General features: G+C 43.3%; 1 protein-coding gene across 3 annotated transcripts in view; it reads right to left on the reverse strand.

Annotated features, from left to right (window-relative positions):
* Window positions 1–3,776: 3,776 nt before the first annotated feature.
* Window positions 3,777–20,155, reverse strand: part of nexmifb (neurite extension and migration factor b) — a 51,476-nt gene continuing 35,097 nt past the window's right edge. The window contains exons 2-4 of one of the 3 annotated variants that reach the window (XM_080900672.1): window positions 14,496–14,638; window positions 4,705–8,899; window positions 3,777–4,159 (exon numbers count right to left, since the gene is read on the reverse strand). In XM_080900672.1, the coding sequence (XP_080756798.1) occupies window positions 3,919–4,159; window positions 4,705–8,899; window positions 14,496–14,589 (4,530 nt within the window). In that variant the 5' untranslated portion in view covers window positions 14,590–14,638 and the 3' untranslated portion in view covers window positions 3,777–3,918. Of the gene's footprint in view, window positions 8,900–14,495; window positions 14,639–20,155 lie in introns of all 3 variants that reach the window. The other 2 variants (XM_080900674.1, XM_080900673.1) reach the window with 2 other exon arrangements.

A 20,155-nucleotide genomic window follows, 5' to 3' on the forward strand; every position in this document is an offset into this window, starting at 1 on the left:
CTTATGGCTGTCTATGCAGCATAAGCACATACTGACAAAACAACAAGCATCTCATTTAATAACCACAGGTGTACCTGATCCATTGCATTAGACATTCCATCTTATAATTTGCTCGCTCCCTTATCTGCTACGGGTGACTAAAGAACAAAAACAATGCTAATACCAGCTGACAATTTTGGAGGCATACATCACAGGATCTGTTTATGGTCTCAGACTGTATCTCCAGCTCCAATTAAGCATGCCAGAATGAGTTGCAGTGTGGACCACAGCAGCCCAGCTCAGAGTTATGGATGAGCAGTCACTCTAGCAATGCCTGACCCTGAGTGCTAATTAGATATGACATTAAAATAACATGAGCCAAAGCCAGACTTGTGCAGAAATTAAAACGACTTTCGTCTAAGAATCGTCCAATATAACAACCAGGGAAAGACTAATTGGAATTATTAAGGTTGTTTTTACATTTACACGTTTTGTGGCACGGACAAACTGAATGGAATTGATCAGATTTATCCACATCACTGTTATTTTAGTAGTATCACAGGGAAAGGTGGAATATTTACTTTGAAGAAATGCTACGTGGCCTTTACTCTTGACATCTTCATGTAGTGTCTGCAATATTAGTTTTATTTTCCACAATACTCCACATCATAACCTTTACTAATTGTGTTTTGAATGGAGTGAAGCTCTTTGCAGATATGCTGGTAGAGTGAATATTTGTAAATGTACTCCAGCGTGATAGTAGTTCCTGGTTAAAGCAATGGATGGGTACTATATTCAAATCAGCTTTAAATAAGCTACTAGAGTGAAGCTAAGCTAGAAAAGCCAGGAGAGAAGCTATTAGAGATTTGTAAATTTACTCCAATGTGATGTAGTTCCTTTTGAAAGCAATGGGTGAGTAGTAAAAAAACAAACAAAACAAAAGACAGCCCAACTCTCAAAAAAATACCGTTTTAAGTTATACATTTAAATTTTATTTAAATTAAATTAAAAGCTAGTAGAGTGAAGATAATCTAAAGATGCTGTTAGAAGCTAACAGCAGAATCGAGATTTGTACAACTACTACTTTATTACTCTAATGTGATGTAGTTCCTGGTTAAAGCGATGGGTGGGTGGTAAAAACACACACACACAACCCAACTGTCTTTAGAAAGCAGCATTCAAAATCTTAATTTCAATTAAAATAAGATTTAAATAACCTACTGGAGTGAAGAGTAGCTAGCGAAGCTAGTAAAACCTAGCAGATAAGCTAGAGAAGCTAACAGAGAATTGCAAATTTACTCCAATATAATGTAGCTCATTTTTAAAAGCAATAAGTGGGTGGTAAAAAACACAACCCAACTCTCTTCAGAAAGCAGCATTCAAAATCTTATTTTAATTTGTATATTTACTCCATAAACATTATTACAAAACTCAGCAAGTTACCAATATTACATTATCACCATACAGGCTTGATCACAAATATTTAAAACCTTTGCAACAGTTACAACAAAACAAAAAAACAAAATAATACTCAAATAATTTACATGAAAATCTATAAAACAGCAAATTGTTCACAAATTATATTTTTTTCCAAGTTTTCATTTTTTTTCTTTGCTTATTTGTGTTTTGCACAGTAACACAACACTCTCACAACAAGATCATGGTCTTATTACAAAACTCCCAACAAAATGTAAATATTTCTAGTTTTCTGTTGATACTTTCATATTTTGGTTTTTAAAACCAGAAACTTGTCATTGTATATCCTTTCCACTGCCCATAGAGGCGCATAAAAGGTTACTCACACACACGAATACTTCACAGCACTTTCTAAGAAAAATATACACTTACAAAATATGTTACAAATTGGCACACAAAAAATATACAAGATTTTGTAGTGTCAAGAGTTCATTAAGATTCCTTCTGGTAACAACTCTAGACAGTATATATAAAGCTCGGTAATCTTTTAATGAAAAGAGCAAAAGTAATTCCAATCAGTGTCAAAGAATCATGAAGTGAATACATCAAACATAACATTATAATATACATTCATAAAGAGGGTTAGGAACCTAATCTATTTTGCATTTCTTTTTTTTTTTCATTAACACTGGTGAAATGAAACATACCGAAAAATGAAAATAAAGAAATCGAAACTGAACGGTAAAGAAAAGAAAACAATTGTCAGCTTTCTTAGCACCATTAACATGAGGCAGCTCAACAGTGGCACATTTTAAAAACAAACCGAAAAAAAAGAAAGAAAGAAAATTTATGAACTCAGAGAAGTACATTCAATTTGACAATAGGCAGAAATGAGAGAAGGCAGACTAAATGGGCTTGCAGCCCATGTGGAGCTTCCCATCAGCAGCTTGTCTTGGTCCTAACCCTGATACACTATAGAAAAGAAACAAAGGATCATGGCAGAGAGGAGAGAGAGAGAAAAAAGAGACACAGAAAGATTGATTACGATTCTTGCCGTATGCAAGCAATCAATTAATATAACCTGTGTGTCAGAACAGCCATATCCACTGTGACAAGGCCTGTTTTAAAATCAATCAATCAGTCAATCAGTTTGTCCGTACATCTCCATGCAGTCTCATGTAATTACTGCTAAAAATGATAACATTGTTTAAAAGACAGTGAAACTAATTTCACATATTTCTACACAATATACTAAGTGTTTGATTGGATCTGCATTTCTCCTGAAATTCGTTTAGTGTATAAAATCAAAGCGATTTTATTACTGATTAAGCGTGATTGTATGGTTCATTTTTAAGTGGCTTTCTAGATGTTTATTTCAGAGCTGTGAGGTAGTGAATGAGCCCAAAGTAATTAAAAGCAATGGCCTGTGAATACGCTGGATCAGATAGACGCAATGTATATAATATATATTTCTTTTCAATTTGTGCCTGTATTTAGCCTTAAATTTCTGGTCACAATATTTTCTGCCAGAATTCTGACCCATGAATCAGGACAGTCAATGATGTAAAATGAAGTAGAATGAAAAGAAAGAAACATTATGGACATTATGGGAAATATGAGCTAAATAATCAGACTGAAATACGGCAGCGCCATGAAATAAATTACATGAGAATGTTAAGAAAAGTTACTGTTTAAATTACCATTTTTTTTTTCAGGTAAGATAGAAGTAAAAATTCCACATGGAGTGAATGCAAAGACATGCTTTCCTTCATTTACAAGATTACTGTTTCTATTTGTACTGAAAACTGCTTTCACGTTCACATTGACTGCAATAATGTCCATTCGCGACTGATGTGCGCATCAGAATCTCTACTGCCTTAAATTTCCAGTACAAACAGCTTTTCAGTGAGGCACAGCCCCAAATGACAAATCATCTTCTTGCTTACCCTCAGACATCTGCGCTACACTCTTCTTGGTCCAGAGAAAGCTCATTTGAACAGCTCTCTCTCTCTTTTTTTTTCATCTCCTTCCTCTACAGTAGCCTTCAGAGCAGATCTCCCCTTTGCCTCTCTTTTGTTGCTTCTCAGTGCCAGGCGATGTTGAGGTAAATTGATTTGGCAAACAAAGTGGGGGGAAACGAGGAGAATTCAGAGTCTTTCTGATTTGGTTTAGTGAGTGGTGGTGTACCACTGCCAGCTGTTGGTGCCTTTCATCAGAGAAGAGAGAGAAAAGTCTCAAATAAAGAATTCCTGTAGTTGCAAGTCTCTGTAAGGAGTCTCCAACCCGAGCAGCCAATATCCCAATGGATAGAAAAGAGGAACAGCCAATATTCACACATATATAAGAGGTCATTTACACAGCATTGTTACTTTTGGCACAATGATTTTAAGATTATAATTATCTTTTTTTCTTTTTTTTTCTTTTTTCTTTTTTGCAAATATTGCATGTCCCTGTACAACAACATTGACAAAAATACTCTGAGGGTGGAGCTTTTATGAATTTGCAAGGCGTAAAAATGTTAATTTAGATAACCAGTTCCTCTAAACTCCAGAAGAAGAAAACAAAAACTTGACAAAAGGAAAGGGGTAGCCATTCCAACTTTGAGGGGGGGGAAAAGACAATGTCTGATATGTCATCAATACAAAATGGTCCCATCTCGTGTTTAAGATGTCTCGGGCTTAAATTGGGCTCATTTATTGAAGGTTTCCCTCTTGAAATGAGCCAGGCAGTGTATGACGGACAGCAACAACAGGACATCCATATTCTGCATACAAAAACAGATGAGGAGGAGGGGTGCGTAGATGTCACTCAATGCATTTATGTATATAGCTACATCTTTAGGGAAAAGGGAAATAAATATGTAATTCAGGGAAGCTAGTTCTGCTGAGAAAATACAAAAACAAAGTTCCTCAAAAAGGCGACAGAACTTTTTTCAAGGCTTATTTCTCTTTTTCAGACAAAAATCAAACAAAAAAGGAAAGAAAAAAAAACAACTATAAGAAGAACAAACAAAGCAGAAACAACAAAAGCAAGAAAAATGCAGCCATGGTCGTTTCAAATCTCAATCAAGCTTGACACAATCACTCAATAGGTAGTTTGCAAAGTACAAGAAGTTTCTCATGCAGATATTAATTTCCTCTTCAGGGGGTTAAAAGGAAGTGGGAGTAGTCAGGGGGGAAACGTAGAACTCATGCAGCTCTGGCATAGCGTCAGTGTAGGTATGTTTGGGAGGGAGGGCTGAGCAGGTAGTGGGGGAAAGTGAGAGGGGGAGGGGAGGGGGTACAACAGCAGCTGATAACAAAATATTACCTCAGTTTCTCAAAAGAGGTCATCAGTGCTATGTCCTTATTTGGGTCTCTCTCAGCTCGCTTCCCCTTCAGTGTCTCAATCCGAGGGAACTTTGCACTCGTCTTGTGGCGGTACAGCTTTTTGTGAGCAGGCCCGGGGTTAATAAAGTTGGGTTTATCAAACATGTTACAGCCTAGAGCAAGTTGAGGGAATAAAGAATGAGAGGGGTTGAATTTGGCCTGGTTTTTGCCTCCTTTCCCCCCTGCCTTTCTGCCTCTCCCAGCCCCTGTGAGCACAGCTCCTTTTTTCTTCAGGTCAGCCTCAGTACCTGCCAAGATTTTGAGGGTCTTTAGGTTGAGACTGTTGGCCTCAGAGGGCATGCAGGCCTCCGACATGGGGTTCCACAGTGGCTCAATGGAGGCCATCATGAACCTTTGGACCTCAGCCATGCCAGAGACAATGTTGGACAGAATATTGGAGGGCTCCTCAAATTCTCTCTGGTCATCCCCCACCAGGCTGTTACTCTCCGACCATCCGGTGCCAGGCCAGTCCCCAATGCTGCTACTGTCAGTCAGGCCTGTGCCACCTGCCTGGTTCTTTGCTGCTTTACCCTCTAACATGGCCTTTATCTTTTTGGTGGAGCGAGAGTTCTGTTTGGGAGTCTTGACCTTCTCTGACTTGGGGGCTCTCGGAGCCCGGACCTTTTTCGGGCACTGTCCTCCTGCTGTTTGTTTGCAGCTGCCTTTCCTTTTTGACTTTATGCTTTTCGCTCCATTCTGTTCATCAAATTCTGTAGCTGCCATCTCTTTTTTATCTAAACCTAAGACATCTTGATTGTTGAAGTTGTGTAGCGGAAACTGGTTGTCCTCCACCGGGTATGCGCTTGCCGTGCGCTCCTGTTGCTGTATGACATCACAGTTCCACTTTACCTCCCTATTGCAGTCCATGCTTATATCATTCACATCCTGGTATTCTCCAACATTTCCTGCCATCTTCATCTCACGCCCAACAACCTGAGGGGACAGATTTGGGGTCTCAGGAGGGGAAAGCTCTGAGAGTGATGAGTGCCTAAACTTGTCAGGGGTGAAGTTAGAGATATCCAGCAGGTCTGAGGACTCCCTGAGTGGGGTAAGGGCATCCACACTCTGCTGAATCACCACTTTAGGACTGCAATGAGCTAAGAAGCTGTCTCGGCCCTCCTCCTCACCCTCTCGCTCACAAGACTTGAGGCTGAGTGAGCTGTAATTGCTGGAGGAGGCTGACAGAGAGCCCACTGAGTCATAGCTGATGAGCCTGCCATTGTCTGTGCACAGGGACCCTCGCTGGTATTGCACCTGGCCCTCCACGCAGGCAGACTGACACACTTGCAGATCTGCCCCGGGCTGCAGCCCAGATTCACTCAGGTAGCTCTTCTCATAAAGCAGCCTGTCAGCCTCAGGGCTCAGCTGGCTGTAGTTAGACACTGGCAGACTGTCATTCAGGGGAACAGCAGCTGGGAAGTTGTTGGGTAAGATGGGAGTCTCGGGCGTCTCAGACCCAAAGCTCTGGCTGTGACTTGCACAGAGCTGTGGGTGCCACATCTGGGGGAAGCTGGGGCAGTTCTGAGGAGACTGCTGGAGCTCGGACTCAGAGGGAGGCGAGAGGACGCAGCTCTGAGCGAGCTGCAGAGAAGAAAACTGTTTCTCCTCCAGGGACAGCCCAAGAGAATACTGCTGCCTAGAGGACTGCTGGGGGAAATAAGAGATAGCTGCTCCACCTGAGGAGTCTGTGGCATCTAACAGGGTCTGCAGGTAGCCCCCCGGGATGACAGGGACACCCGTCTCCACCTCCTCTGAGGAGGAGGCAGCTTTGTCAGGAGAGCAGGTGGATGAAACAAAGGGGAATTTCTCCTTAGCGGCTTGAGCGGTGGCGGTATTGTCAGAGAAATGTGGTTTGACTGTAGTTGAGCTAATGCCTGCCTCATCTAACCCAGCAGTGAGGTCCTCAATCTGTGCCGCAGTGACACAGGCATCCGTTTCATTCGTCACACTCCTCCCCTCCTCTCCTTCTGCCTCTTTTATTTTCTTGCTCCTCAGCCTGGCTTCGCTTTTGAATTTCCTTATCCTGACTGTTTTATTTCCTCCCAATCTCCTCCCCTCCCTCTCCTCCCTCTCCTGGGAGCGGCTCTTGGCTGTGACTGTGTGTGTGATGGAGTTTGTGTCTAATGTGACTGGGAGGCCTGTGGCTGCTATTATTCCTCCTACCGTGGGGGTGGCCTCTTCTTTAGTGACACCTCCCTGGCCCCGATCAGAGAGAGGGAAGGACTGTGCTGTTGCTGATTGCTCCACAGTGTGAATCCTCTGAACTTTAAGCCGGTTTGCAATCTTGTATTTCCTTTTGGGATGACTAGAATTAAAAGGGCGATGGTGGCGTCCGTTTAGATGAAAACCGCGTTGTTGTTTATCTCTGGCAGCCAGCTTAAGCTGTTCCTGTCTCTCTCTTTGTTTCTCCTGCCAGAAATGCTTCAGAGGAGCCAGTGTCTCATATTTGCTTACTGTGTCGGCATTTAAGCTCACAGTCGCATCCACAGGGTCCAGCTTGCCCAGTTTCACTGACATGAGTCTCTCTCCTTTAAACCTGTTGATGATGATGTACTTGATGACCACAGGTGGCTCTTTGCGGCAGGATTTCCGGCGTTTTTTGGGGCACCAGTCTACATCCTCCTCTTCTTTCTGACCAGCAGGGGCTTTCTCCTTTTTCTCCGCATTTTTCTCACTCTCAAGCGAGTCGACATCATATAAGTAATCATCGCTGTATCGAACCTTTCTTTTGGAACGCAAGCCATAGTTGAGAGGGTTCGAGGGACTGAGGAATCTCTTTGAGTGGCTCTTTTTAAACTTTCCCTCCTGCAGGGTGTCTGAGGACGAGCCAGTGCAGGAGCTGTCATCACTGAACTCCCCTGACTCCTCTGTGGAATTGAAGTCCATTAGGTAGCTGACTTTGGGAGTGGACATAGGCGAGCCGTGGGAACCATCAAGTGGACTCCTAGCACTGCAGTCCCCGGCTTTTCCTTCCTGTGCTCCCTCCAGGATCAGTTCATCAGTTTTGGGCTGAAGATCCTCCGCGGTTCTCCTCAAGACTGCTGCTCCTTCCTCTTTCTTGGCACAGTTGGCCAGGACACTGGGGAAGAAGTTGAACTGCGTCTCTTCCTGCAGAACATTTGTTTTTTCCCTCATGTTGTCCTGGAAAGACTCATAACGAATCTTGAGCGAACAGACATCACTGCTTAATGTTGAATCGTCGTCTTCATCGTCAAACAGATTGTCGACATCTTCCTCTGAGAAGAGGTTGACCGACAGTTCATTCTTAGAACAAAGGTCCAGCAGTTCCATCTTACTCTCACTGATAAAAGACTCAAAGTAGCCCCAGTCCTGGCTGGCGTTAGCCAGGAGAACTTCTTCTCCACTAACCTTGTCTAGTAACAGTCCTTCATACAAATTCTTAGCTGTTGCATCATCTTCGGGGTCATCGCAGTCCCCTGTTGTTTTGTTTGCATCCCCTCTCTTGCCCTCACCTGGGGCTTTTGGCAGAGGAAAGCTAAGTAGCTGGTCAGAGAGGAGCTGTTCTCCATAGTGACTCACTGCCTCCCCCGCGTGGCTCAGGCACTGAATGCTGATGTTGTTGATGTCAGAGAAGTCCTCTCGGCTCACATCCCCTATCCTTACACTTAGACCAGTCTCCGTGTCAGGGTTGGCGGTGGGGTCGTGGGGTGTGTTCTGGATGGCGTTAGGGTCAGTGGCATCACGTGTTTCAATGAAGCAGCCGAGGCAAGTTCGGTTAGGCTGAAGAAGACACTCCTCCGTCAGGCCAGACACAGTGCCAGGCTCCATCATTGTCGCTGATAGAGGGAGGGCAACGGGTAATGGAAGGGACGTTTTCTGGTTGTCTCCTGTTGGCGCCCAGGAGCTTACAGCTGGGCTAGAGAGTGATGAGGGAGCGGGCGTGTGGTGAAGATGGGGAACCACAGTTGGAGGGTCATTGGAGGAAGGGGCTACTGTTAGGCCCAGAGTGGGCTCAGTCCCAAGGGGCAAGGGGAGGGCTGGCGATGTAGGAGTGGTCCTCTGATGCGCTGGGCAGGCCTGTTGTGAAGTCTCTGCGGCAGGTGGAGGCGAGGACGGAGGGAGAGCAGCATCGACGAGCCCGCACAGACTCAGATTGCTACTCTGCTCACATAGCCCTGCAGGGGGAAAAAAAGAAAAAAGATTTCAGCTCTTTGAAATGTAAGTGTGAAGTTAAATTACATTGTTTTTGTTCTTTTAGTTACTCCGACGTTCTTCTAAGCTGCTCAGACGCAATTAGTGTCAATTAACCCCCTAGAGCTCAAAATGTCATTTCATGATGCCAGCCTTAAACATTAATAATTCAGTTTTGGTTCCAGATTCAATAAAAGGTATTAGCAATGTCAAGTTGGACAATTCCTTACTCATTACTTGCTTGATGTTCACATGTGAAAGCTGAGACTCGGTGAGTAGCAACACAGCCATAAAGAAATCCCACCAAACTCTGAGAGCACTTAAAACAAAAAGAAGATCAAAGATGAAATGGAGTCACCTTTATGTAATGTTAGCATGCTGGCAAAAGTGAAAGATATACAGAGCTGCAAGAATTTTAATTGGCTTATTTGACAGAACAAAACGAGCAATTGTATCACATGCTTGCAGGTGATAATGCAAAGAGCCTGTTGTCGTTCCTGCCCGAGCAGTATATACGAGATCAAATTAATGCAGCCACCTTGCTTTATGTCCCCCACCCTGCAGTGTTTCTGTGCAGACGCAGAGCTACTAGCTTTTAAGTAACAAGATACCATTAAATTACACAGACCGACCGAAACAATGACTCAAATAAAAGTAGATTTTGGTGATTTTCCACAGGTCACTTGTGACAATGTCTTAATCAGTTGAAGACATCCATCTGATGAGTAACAATCAAAACTCGCAGGAGTGGCTTGCAGCAGCAGGCAGATCGCTGTGTTTGCTCTGCATAATTAGATGACAGCAGCGGAGGCAGGTATGTACACATGGGACACGACAGGCCCATATGTTGGAGACTGTATAACCAATACCATCCACACCTGCCTCCCTCTATAATCCCAAGCTGCTGCCAGATATTCTTTAAAACGATGCCAGGGAGAGAAAAAAATAAATAAAATTGAAAACCCTAGCACAGCAATTAATGTGTTCACAGAGGTTAACTAGCAACAACCCCCATTTTAGAATGGATGCGCCTAATCATTATTGAGGTAGTGATAAATGCTTGAGGGGAAGACTGCTTAGCAAACCGTATTCAGCGTTGCTGTATTGGCGGTGAGTAAATCTTTGAATATGGATATGATTTGAGAGTGATTTAATGAGGTAATGAAATTTCTGAGAGCTGGTCTCTATGGGTCTGCGGCCTGCAGACACACCGGAGCAGCCACAGTGCTTACTAAAAGCATGCGACTACGGTACTGTCACTCTTAATGAAGAAAGCCTCTAGAGAAATATCCATCCTCTCTTTCCCACTCATCGTCAGAGAACTGTTATAGCAGCAACTCGTCAGAGGCTGCAGAAGCATCACAGCGAGGCGTTCGCCATCAGGTCCTCTCAGTCTGTGAGCCAAAATGACCTCAGAGCTAAAGCATGGGACTGACACATGTTCTCTGCGGAGAGTCATGACAGATACCCTTTTTCTATATTTAAGATAGAATACTAGCAAATTTACACGGTCGCTTACTATAAAGAGGAGGACTACAAAAGGAAACGCTTTCCATTCGTGAGCACACTTCATCGTGAATTACATGTAAACAGAGCAGATTTCCAGCACGCAGAGACAAGACAAATATAAAGCAGAGATTAGTTATCGCTCGCCCTACAAAGGTGCAAAGCCACCGAAATGAGGAAGTTACAGGAAAAGGGAAAGAGGTTATTAACTTCCTTCATCCCTCTGTGCTCACGTGTAACTTAAGCTGCCACCAAATATCGCCGAAAGATTGGTCAAAATTGCCGTGAAACATTAAACTCATATTGAGAAATGTGTTTCCTCGGGGTTTATAATGGATTAACAATCTATCCTGTCCAATGTGTGTGTGTGTGTGTTGTATGTGCTGAGCGGGGCAGAAAGTGTGTGTGTGTGTGTGTGTGTGTGTGTGTGTGTGTGTGTGTGTGTGTGTGTGTGTGTGTGTGTGTATGGGAGGGAGAGTGATAGAGTGTGAGTATTGGCTTGGGGGTATAGTGTTATCGAGAGGCCATCTGTCTCCAGCTGGACCATTAGCTCTTCAGCTGTTCAGAATGTGCCACAGATCAGTCAGTCAGACAGGTATACAAACACACACACACACACACACACACACACACACACACACACACACACACACACACACACACACACACACACACACACACACACACACACACACTGGGTCTTACAGCGATGACTGTAGCTGACAAATCGAGTTTGACATTTGGGGTCAAAGGCGGGATCGGCAGCTTCCTATTCACTGATATGGTACAACATAATGTTACTACAATATCTGAGCTGGCAAATGTAAACAAGATACACATCCAAAATAGTCGCTGCTGCCAGAATCCAATATTTAGCTTACAGAAAGAGTAGCAAAAAAGAAAAAACAAGCTTTATACACTCTGAGATCCTGCAAGCACGGCTGTACTTTTCTAATGGTGTTATCGGGAGAGAAGCTCTTCGAATAGAAACCGAGGCTGGATGTGACATGGCTCATGCAATCTGGCGTGGACATTCACCACTGAGCATATGGAAGGACCCCGGCTGCTGGCAGGTGGTGGTGATCTTCTGATTCCCAACACTGCCAAGCCCAGCCATGCTAGACAGCCCGATCACTGCCAAACTAGACCAGACCAGACCAGACCAGTTAGCACTCGGAGCTCTCCGAGACACATCTCTTTTTCTAGCCATAACATTCGGGGCTTCGTCCACCTGAGGTAGGCCCAGGCTGCTTTGTGCCAGGCAGCTCTGCACGGTAACAAGCCCATGCCGAGGGACACGGTCATGGACATGAGGGGAGAGACTAGTTGGCGCCTGTGTGCCTATCTATTAGTGTGTCAGATGCCACACGTGCGCATACACGTGTATGCCTTTTTTCTCTTTAATTACATTCCAATTAGAGCTACATTATAAAGCAAAGAAAGCAGAAAAGCCTAAGAATAACAGAAACACCTGTCACTGACATTAAATTAAATTCATGCATTTTCTCCAAAGGAATGGCCAAAGGAACACATTTTTCAGATATCACAATATGACACACAATGCAAATGAAAACAGCTGACATGGCCTTTTCCCCTTTTGCCATGGCTTTTAGAAAGCATTCCTTTTTCCATCCCCCTTTTCATCCCTTCTTCCACCCTTTTTTCCTTCCAACTTCCTGCTTCTTATCCCCATTACATGGAGGCTTTTACAATCGTAAAATGCAGAGCTAGCCATTCTGCAGCTCAGCCACCCGGGGCGTTCAGTCATCCAGCTGGTAGGCCAGCCACAGAAGCCGCTTGCTCCATCTTCACTATATGACATTTTGTGAATGGTAGTGGGGGTTGTGGTGGGGTGTGTGTGTGTGTGTGGGGGGGGGATCAATCCGGCCAGTACAGGATGTTCGTAATAAGTGGTGAGTAACTGCGGCATGATTCATGGCCATCCTCCTCAAAGAACTACCCTATTCCTGCTCAATGGAGCTGCTTTTACTCTCTCCTGTATTTTTTTTAATGCTCTCATTCCACCTCTCCTCGTCTCTCTTGCTCTCTTTTCCTCTTGCTGCCTCTCAAGGAGCAGGCAAGTGCTGGGGATAATCTGTCTCAGTTCCAACTGAGGCTGACCAGAGCTGAAACACCGAGATAAACCTCATCGAAGGATCAGTGGTGCTTGGTAGAAACTATGGGGAGAAGTAGGTGGTGGGTGAATGACTGAATATGCACAGCAGCAGTAGGGCTTATTGTCCAGTAAAAAGGAAGAGATTGCACTGCTATCTGATTTCTTTTGAGTTAGATTTGGTTTTAAAAACCATTTATTCAGCTAAAAGAAAAGTGACCCCATATTGTAATGGCTTACACATTTGCCTAGCACTGAAAGCTCTCCAGTTTGATCCAGGAAAGAGACGCAGATCCCTTTGGGTTCCATCAGAAAAGGCATCTGGTGCAAAACAAAAATAAAAATTCTGCCAAATCAAACATGTGGAGCTAGCAACTGTGGAGACCCCTTGTGAATAAGGCAGCAGCAAAAGTAGCTCATATACCTTTCAGAAAAAAACATTTGTAAACCCTTTGGAGATACCAGGATTTCTAAATTGATATGTGGTTGCAAAAAGTAAAAAAAACAAAATCGAACTGGACTAATTCATAAATAATTGTGTGCGTTTTTCATAGTGGACAGGGAACAAGTGAATTTAGCAAATTGTATAACTTTCCGAAGGTGTTTTGCTGTCTCTCTTCTGGTGCCCTTGGTATGATATTTGCAAGGAAAGCTACAAAAGTCCTAAAATTCCTTGACTTGGACACAGTTATGCCCATCTTCATAACATTCCTCCTAAAGTCCTCTTAAAGTCCTGTGAAAGTTGGTTCTTTCTTCATGAGGGCAGAATTTGGCACTAACCAGATGTTTGTCTTTATTTGGAGACAGGCTCGATTCCATCTCGCACTCCAACGTCAAATTGCAGACGGTCTTTGGAGTCAGGTGTTCCTTAATCACAACATCTGACTCTCATCTGACTATCCCCCATAAGGGCGAGTTTGTATTATTGAAATTCCCTTACTTCCAAAAATGCATGTTTTTGTGTGTTACTGATTAATCCTTTCCCCATTAGACAACGTCTAATGATGACTTTTGACACTTCAGTTTATATCAATAAAGATGTGGTTTGAAGACCGTTTTTTCAAGGGTAGCTGCATAGGCAGGGACCACCTTCACTAACTTCTTAGGAACCAACAAGTCATTGCGTTATATAGGCAGGCCTGAAATATGACAGAAACCACTCAGGTCAGACAGGAACTTCAAGGGTTACTCCTCGTAGGCTTTCAAGGGGTAAAGAGTTAAGTGAAACTATGTAGAGTAAATGAAGTTCAGACGACAATGCGCAGTGTAGAAATCGTAGCAGTTTCAAAGCATTTGCAACCTTTTTTCCTGCAAATATATAATTACTAATCAAGGTTTCGGTTTCTGAGATTTTGCAGAGAAAAAAAAACAGAAGCCCAAAACTGAAATATAACAAGAAAATAAAATAACAATACAGTTATTATTAAAACAATGATGCAGACCTTTTGTTTTCACGATGCTAATAAATGTGTGTGAGAGAATTAATGGCTCCACCCACTTTTATATTTGCAGCTTTTTATGAGAAAAGATAGATTTATATTTCTGCGTTGTGGAAGCATAAGCAGAGAGGATTAACAACAGCTTAAAAAGCTTCAATTAATAATTCTTTTCCACTTTTCATTAAAAAAAAAAACACACAGGATGTGTTTCACGCTCCCCATATCTTGTAAAAGAGCTTAAAACTGAGGGTGAAAAGCTAATTCAAGGAACGCTAATTCTGTGCTATGTGCTAATACTAATTGTCTTTTCAAAGTTTTAAATGTGTTGTGAGAGAAACTGTTGTTAATAAGCTTTCGTTTATTTTAATGAGTGCTTAAATATTCTTGGACAAATTAAAAAAAAAACTCTCTTCTGCAACCAAGTTTCTCTAAATGTTTAAAGCTGAGAAATAAAGAGCAAAATTAGCATTCATGTGAGTTACTTAAAAAAAACACAAAAAACATTGTGTTAACGAGCTATACCTGAATAGTTACCTGTGCTCTCCACTGCATTTGGATTCTCAGGTTCTGAAGTCTTCACAATCAATGTGAGACTGCTGTCTGTTAACACATCCATCAATACGGCTCAACGCTGCACCACCCACGCATCATTTTGACTGTCCCACCTGTTGAAAGACAAAGAGAAATAGAAAGAGACGTGAGTAAGAAGGCAATCGGTAAAAAAGGGCGACCGCCATGCGTCTGAGGCAGAAAGGCATCAACGGCAGTGCATTAGATTTCATTACAACAAAAGACCGACGCTAAGCACAGACAAACAAAGTTGTGGCGGTTCAAGAAAAAGCTCCAAACGCGATAGAGGCATCAAACAGGCCCTTGGGGCATCAAACAATCACTCATTTCTTCTCCGTATCACAGATTCGTGTCTAAGATTAATTTAAACTTTGCCAACCACGAAAGTACACAAAGAATCGCAGCTTGGATCGCTATGGCAACTGTATGCCATACGATCCTATTTTAAGCTTCATTTAACATTTATAGCAGAGTTGTTAACCTATGCCAACCTTACATAGGCGGCTCTGAGCATATTTGTTTATTGTAATTAGCTGACTCTCTCCCTCTCGTGCGCCTCAGCAGCACGAAATCTGAAGGAGCTCAAAGAGGAGAGATTAAAGAGATGTGACTGAGGCGGTGACAGCAAACTGTGAACACTGACAATACTTTTTATTGTAGCAAGTGATGGTGAAAAGTGGGGGTGGGGGATGATTGAGAGTACACGCGTGCGAGGGCCGGGTACGGCGTAATACAAAATAACATGTTAAAGGGTAGAGGAGAGAAGAGAGGTTGAAGTTTGTCGGCCTTTTAAAAATAGACACAGTAAGAGGGGCAACAAAAAGAAAGCATATTAATCTGCTGTGATTGTGAAAGAATAATGGCGATAAGAGAGACTCTGGGCTGGTAAATGATGAACATTTGATGTTGTGGCCTCCTGCCTGCTTATATTGTTTTCTTTTTTCCTCTCCTGCAGTCCTCCTCTAGAGGAGTGGTGCTGCAGGATGACAAATGAGCCCAGGGAGGGGATCTAATAACACGATCTCCTTGTGGTGTGAAAAGGGTGGCTGCGAGATTAAGACAGACGGCAGACAATAAGACAAAGGTAGTGTGTGGCTGACTACAACCAACTGCCACCTCTTTCATCCTATTTCTTCTAAATGTCATTAGCTGTTCACTGACCTGAGCGAGAGCGCTACCTGAAGGGAACCCCTGCTTCAGCTTACAGACCAGCTCAGTGGGTAATTACCTCATGAGCCATCACATCTACTCATGTGTGCAGCAGGTACAGGGACCCTGTAGGTAGACTCAGTTAGATCCTGTTCTTCTCTTCAAAGAGAAGCACTGTTATACCCAAAGCCTGGGCTTAAGTGTACATTTACAGAGCTACGAAATGGTTTTGAGGCCATCTCCTATCAATTCGCCTCACCGAGGAGCTGAAATTTGACATCCGGCAATAAACGTGTTGCCTGCAACAATGCGCGAGTTGGAAGCGGATATCGCCACCAAACGGGATGACGCGGTTGAGCTGGGCTCAGCTTTATCGGCCATCACCAATGCAACGATCCCGAGGTGAATAGCGAAGCCACAACAGCAACCTATTAAATATAGGCTGTGGCCACCGAGCAATGTGTCTCCAGCATGGCTGTGACACAACACACAGCTGGGATGCTGGTCAAGCCACAGAGGTGCTGCTAGAGTTCAGCACTGAGAGCTGCTTGTGTGTGTGTGTCTGTGTTTATGCTCGGTTGCATGTGTGTTAGATAAAGCCCCAAGGCTGAGGATCAGCATCAACATCCACTGGCAGAGGCTGCACATACAATCACATGGAGAGAGGGAGAGAGGAGCAGAGAGAAAATGAAAGCCAGGCATTTAACAACACTCCCAACACCCCTTCTGCCAGCTTCAAATGTGTTTATTTTCCACATTATTCATGATTCTTCTGTATGTGCCCCCACCACCACACGCGCACTCCACCCTTTACCATCTCCACCACTCTGTCAAGACCTGACGAGAGGCCATTTCAATAATGAAGATGGACTAACTGCAATAGAGAGTGCACATAAATTGGAGCTACAGCCAACAAGCATGTCCAATTTGCCAAGCGGTTAAGCCTGATGTCTGGGTGCAGCTTTAAGAGAGCGCCACGGCTGCCGTCAACAGGTTTGTGCCGACCTGATTCATCCATCCACATCATTAATACTTCACAGAGGGCACCACCATTTAACTCTGCTGCGGGAAACCACTCTTTAAACACCACACATTAGGGCACATAATCACTGTGCACTCATTTCTGTAGCATTCAGCAGGTGTAGGAAAATAGCTAGCACTTCTGACCCCCCTCCATTGTTCTTGCATGTGGGCTGGGGTCCTTTGCACGATGAGAAACTGAAATAGAGACAAAGAGCAGCGAGCGGAAAAAGCCAAACAGAATGATTAGAATTTGATTTATCCTTTTAAACCCTCCTCCACACGCGCCATGTGTTAATGTGTAAGCTGGATAACAAGATAAGAACATGTTTACTTGCTCTATATGGAACTTATCAGCGCCACAATCTAATTCCTGCAAGCCTCTTCCCGGGTCTCCGTTTCACCGCATTTCTCCTCGATCCAATTGCATTTCTCGTCAATGAAGCGGCAACGAGGGGGATAGATGGAGTGGGATTGTGTATAATTGCCAAAAACTACGAGGCAAGGTCCCACAGCAGTAGTATATGTAAGTACAAAGGGGCCATTGTGCCAACAGAGGGATGGAGTCAGGGGCTAAGGAATAGATCCCCAACAGAGGAGCTCTCAAAGAGGGCATAGTGCCACAGGGAACACTGATCCAAACAGACAGCGCTGAAATGGCGACTCCTGTTTTCAGCGCAGGTATACGGTTTCAGAGCAGGTTCACTGGTTGCAGACAGGCTGAGTAACCTGCCTCACACGCAACTCATGGTAATACTCCCGAGCTCGTGAGCTTGCAGCACTACGTGGTAGGACTACAGAGAAGCACAAATCCAATACACACACACAATTGTACACACATCATGAATTTTAAAAATATCACATACTGTATTCACAGACCCACACAGTAAAAGCAGTTTGGACTCGTCTTTCAGGTTTTCTAAATTTGGGAAGAAAACCTTAGTGCTTAGAGCCACACCGTGAATGACACTGAGAATTTAAGTAGCTTTTTAACACACGTGGACCTGCCCTGCTATTGTGAACAGGAAGACGAAGAAGTAGGTACTCCCTTCCAACCCTTCCTTCCATTTCTGTCTCACAAACGCGAGCTTTGTTCTGTCAAATGGTCAGCGGGCATCCTCGCAGCTCATATGTCAGAGCTCTCCTCTTTCGAGGGCCAAGCAAACCTCAGAAAACTCTTTTTCATCGAACCATTTGCATCAACTCGTGTTGCCACGTCTTCTGATAAATGCTCCAAATGAACACATTGCAAAGACTGCTGCAGATGACCGCCTGCTGAATGCCAACATGTTAAACGAGTGAGCCATCAGTGTTTGCAATTATAGCTGGTCGATATGGCGGCACAGTATTAATCTTTCTTTTAATGCCGTGCTGTAACAAAGGCCATTATGCAAACCCTCATACAATTAGACCAGGAAATACAAGACTGACATCGAATACGGTGAACACATTAGCAGTGTTGCTAATTTGCACCTGCAGTAACAGTGTTCAGCAGCATTTATGTTTTTGACAGCAACAACTGCTGCATCGCTAGCACCATATGCTTCCCGTGTTGTCCCGCTGTTTGTGTTTCAGCTGCCTCTTCAACACAAAGCTCACACCGGCTAACTCGTGTCATGAGCGTGCTCTGCAGGTTAGGCCGGTGCTGCTGTTGCTGCTGCTGAGGAGAAATCTCAATGATTTTGTCTCTGACACATGGAGAGGGAGGGAAAAAAAGATTCCTTATCTGCAAATCTTAATTCAATGGTGTTTCCTACACGCGCCTCTGCTACTGTGCACCTTCCTTGTCAGCTGTTTGCTGCTGTATTTGATCCAACATCCTCACCTAAAACCCCCCTGACACGGCCACGGTGATGGCAGAGATACAGCCTGCGTTTGAGATAATCACTGTCAATCACGGGCTGCTGGAGAGCCCAGGAAGCATCTGATAGGTAAAGATTCACTATGAATCAGGATTATAGAGTTGGATCTTTATCAGTGCAGCACAACCTGCAGAGACAGATCTGGACAATTGTAGCTACTGTTACCCCCTCAGGCCTCTGCATACTCCAAAATGAAGGTGCAGGCCCAGGAGTGTATGGCAGGAAAACGCTCAAGCCATTAATGCTATCTTCCTATTAAAATGACTGCAAGCCTGCTGAAATATAGTATGAGTGACACTGATGATGGGATTTAATCCAAGCCTCCATGGCCTTAGCGTGCACCGTCACCGTTTTAAATATCTTTGATTACGGTTAATGTTTACTTATTTAGTTATTAAGGTAATAAGGGCTCAGACTTCCAAACCTGTGCTTTTAATCTTTCTTTAGCTAACCCTGGATAAAATGCTTTCCGTGTCTTCAGGAATAGCTAAGTAAGATCTCTGGTCTCTTGTTGGAAAAGCCGCCGAAATATAATTCAATGCAGCATAATACCGCTTTAATTTCTGTTAAAGTCGCAGCTCGATAAATTGTTTAAGTAAGCGTTCATTCACTTCTAGCCGCTGTGGACACAATACAGAAGCATTAAGGCCTTATTGTTTTACTGTTGTTACTATTGCATTTCATTTCAAGTTGTTTGCTGCTCTGTTTTCGCAAATGCTGTAATAATCACACGCAGTAACTACTCCATTAAATGACTTGAGCGAATTGTGCCTGTTATTGCAACATTAATCCCCTATGTCAGGTTTCAGGGTGTTTTTTTTAAATATTAAACAGATAGAAACATAATTTCTTTTATATCATCGCGTGTTCTCGAGGATTTATTTAAAATAATTGCAGGTTATTTTAATACAAGCTTCTGACAATGGGATCATTTATATGTGCGGAAATGATCGATATACAGGAAATTGCTGCAGATTAAAGGAGGTGTTCTACCCTGCACGCAGCAAAGTGATTTTTCCTATTTAAAATGATTATGGAAACGTATGCACTTTGTAACAGGCGGAGATTGCAGATAAGTGGACTATTAAATGACTTAGATACGCAGCATTTAACAATAAAAAAAACACACATTTAGTTTGTTTTCCTATAAAGTGCAGAAACAGGAATGGACTGAGGCTACTTTTCAAATGCAAAATATGACAGATTGCATAGAACTGCTATGCTGTAAAAAAATACAACTTGAAGACTTGACAGAGTTATACAACTTGTTAACAAACTGCAAATGTTTAAACGGAGCAGCAAAGCTGAAAAAGTTCTCTGCGAGCTGTCGATGATTTCCAGGTTTGAGCATTTTGATGCTGAAAGCATTTCACCTCTATTAGCACGCTTTACTCTGCAGTACCCACAGAGCAGGGATGTCAAGCTCAGTTTACATCATGCCCCACATGGAGCCCACTTTCAGCTTAAGTGGAGCAGACCAGTGAAACCCATCCTTTCTGTCAGTGTAAAGGAGTTTAACTGTTTACACGTTCAACATTTAATCCCTAAAATATCTCAATATGAGAAAAAGAAGCCCATTTT

The sequence above is a fragment of the Rhamphochromis sp. 'chilingali' genome (assembly GCF_963969265.1).
Source record: "Rhamphochromis sp. 'chilingali' genome assembly, chromosome: 13".
Taxonomy (NCBI): Eukaryota; Metazoa; Chordata; class Actinopteri; order Cichliformes; family Cichlidae; genus Rhamphochromis; species Rhamphochromis sp. 'chilingali'.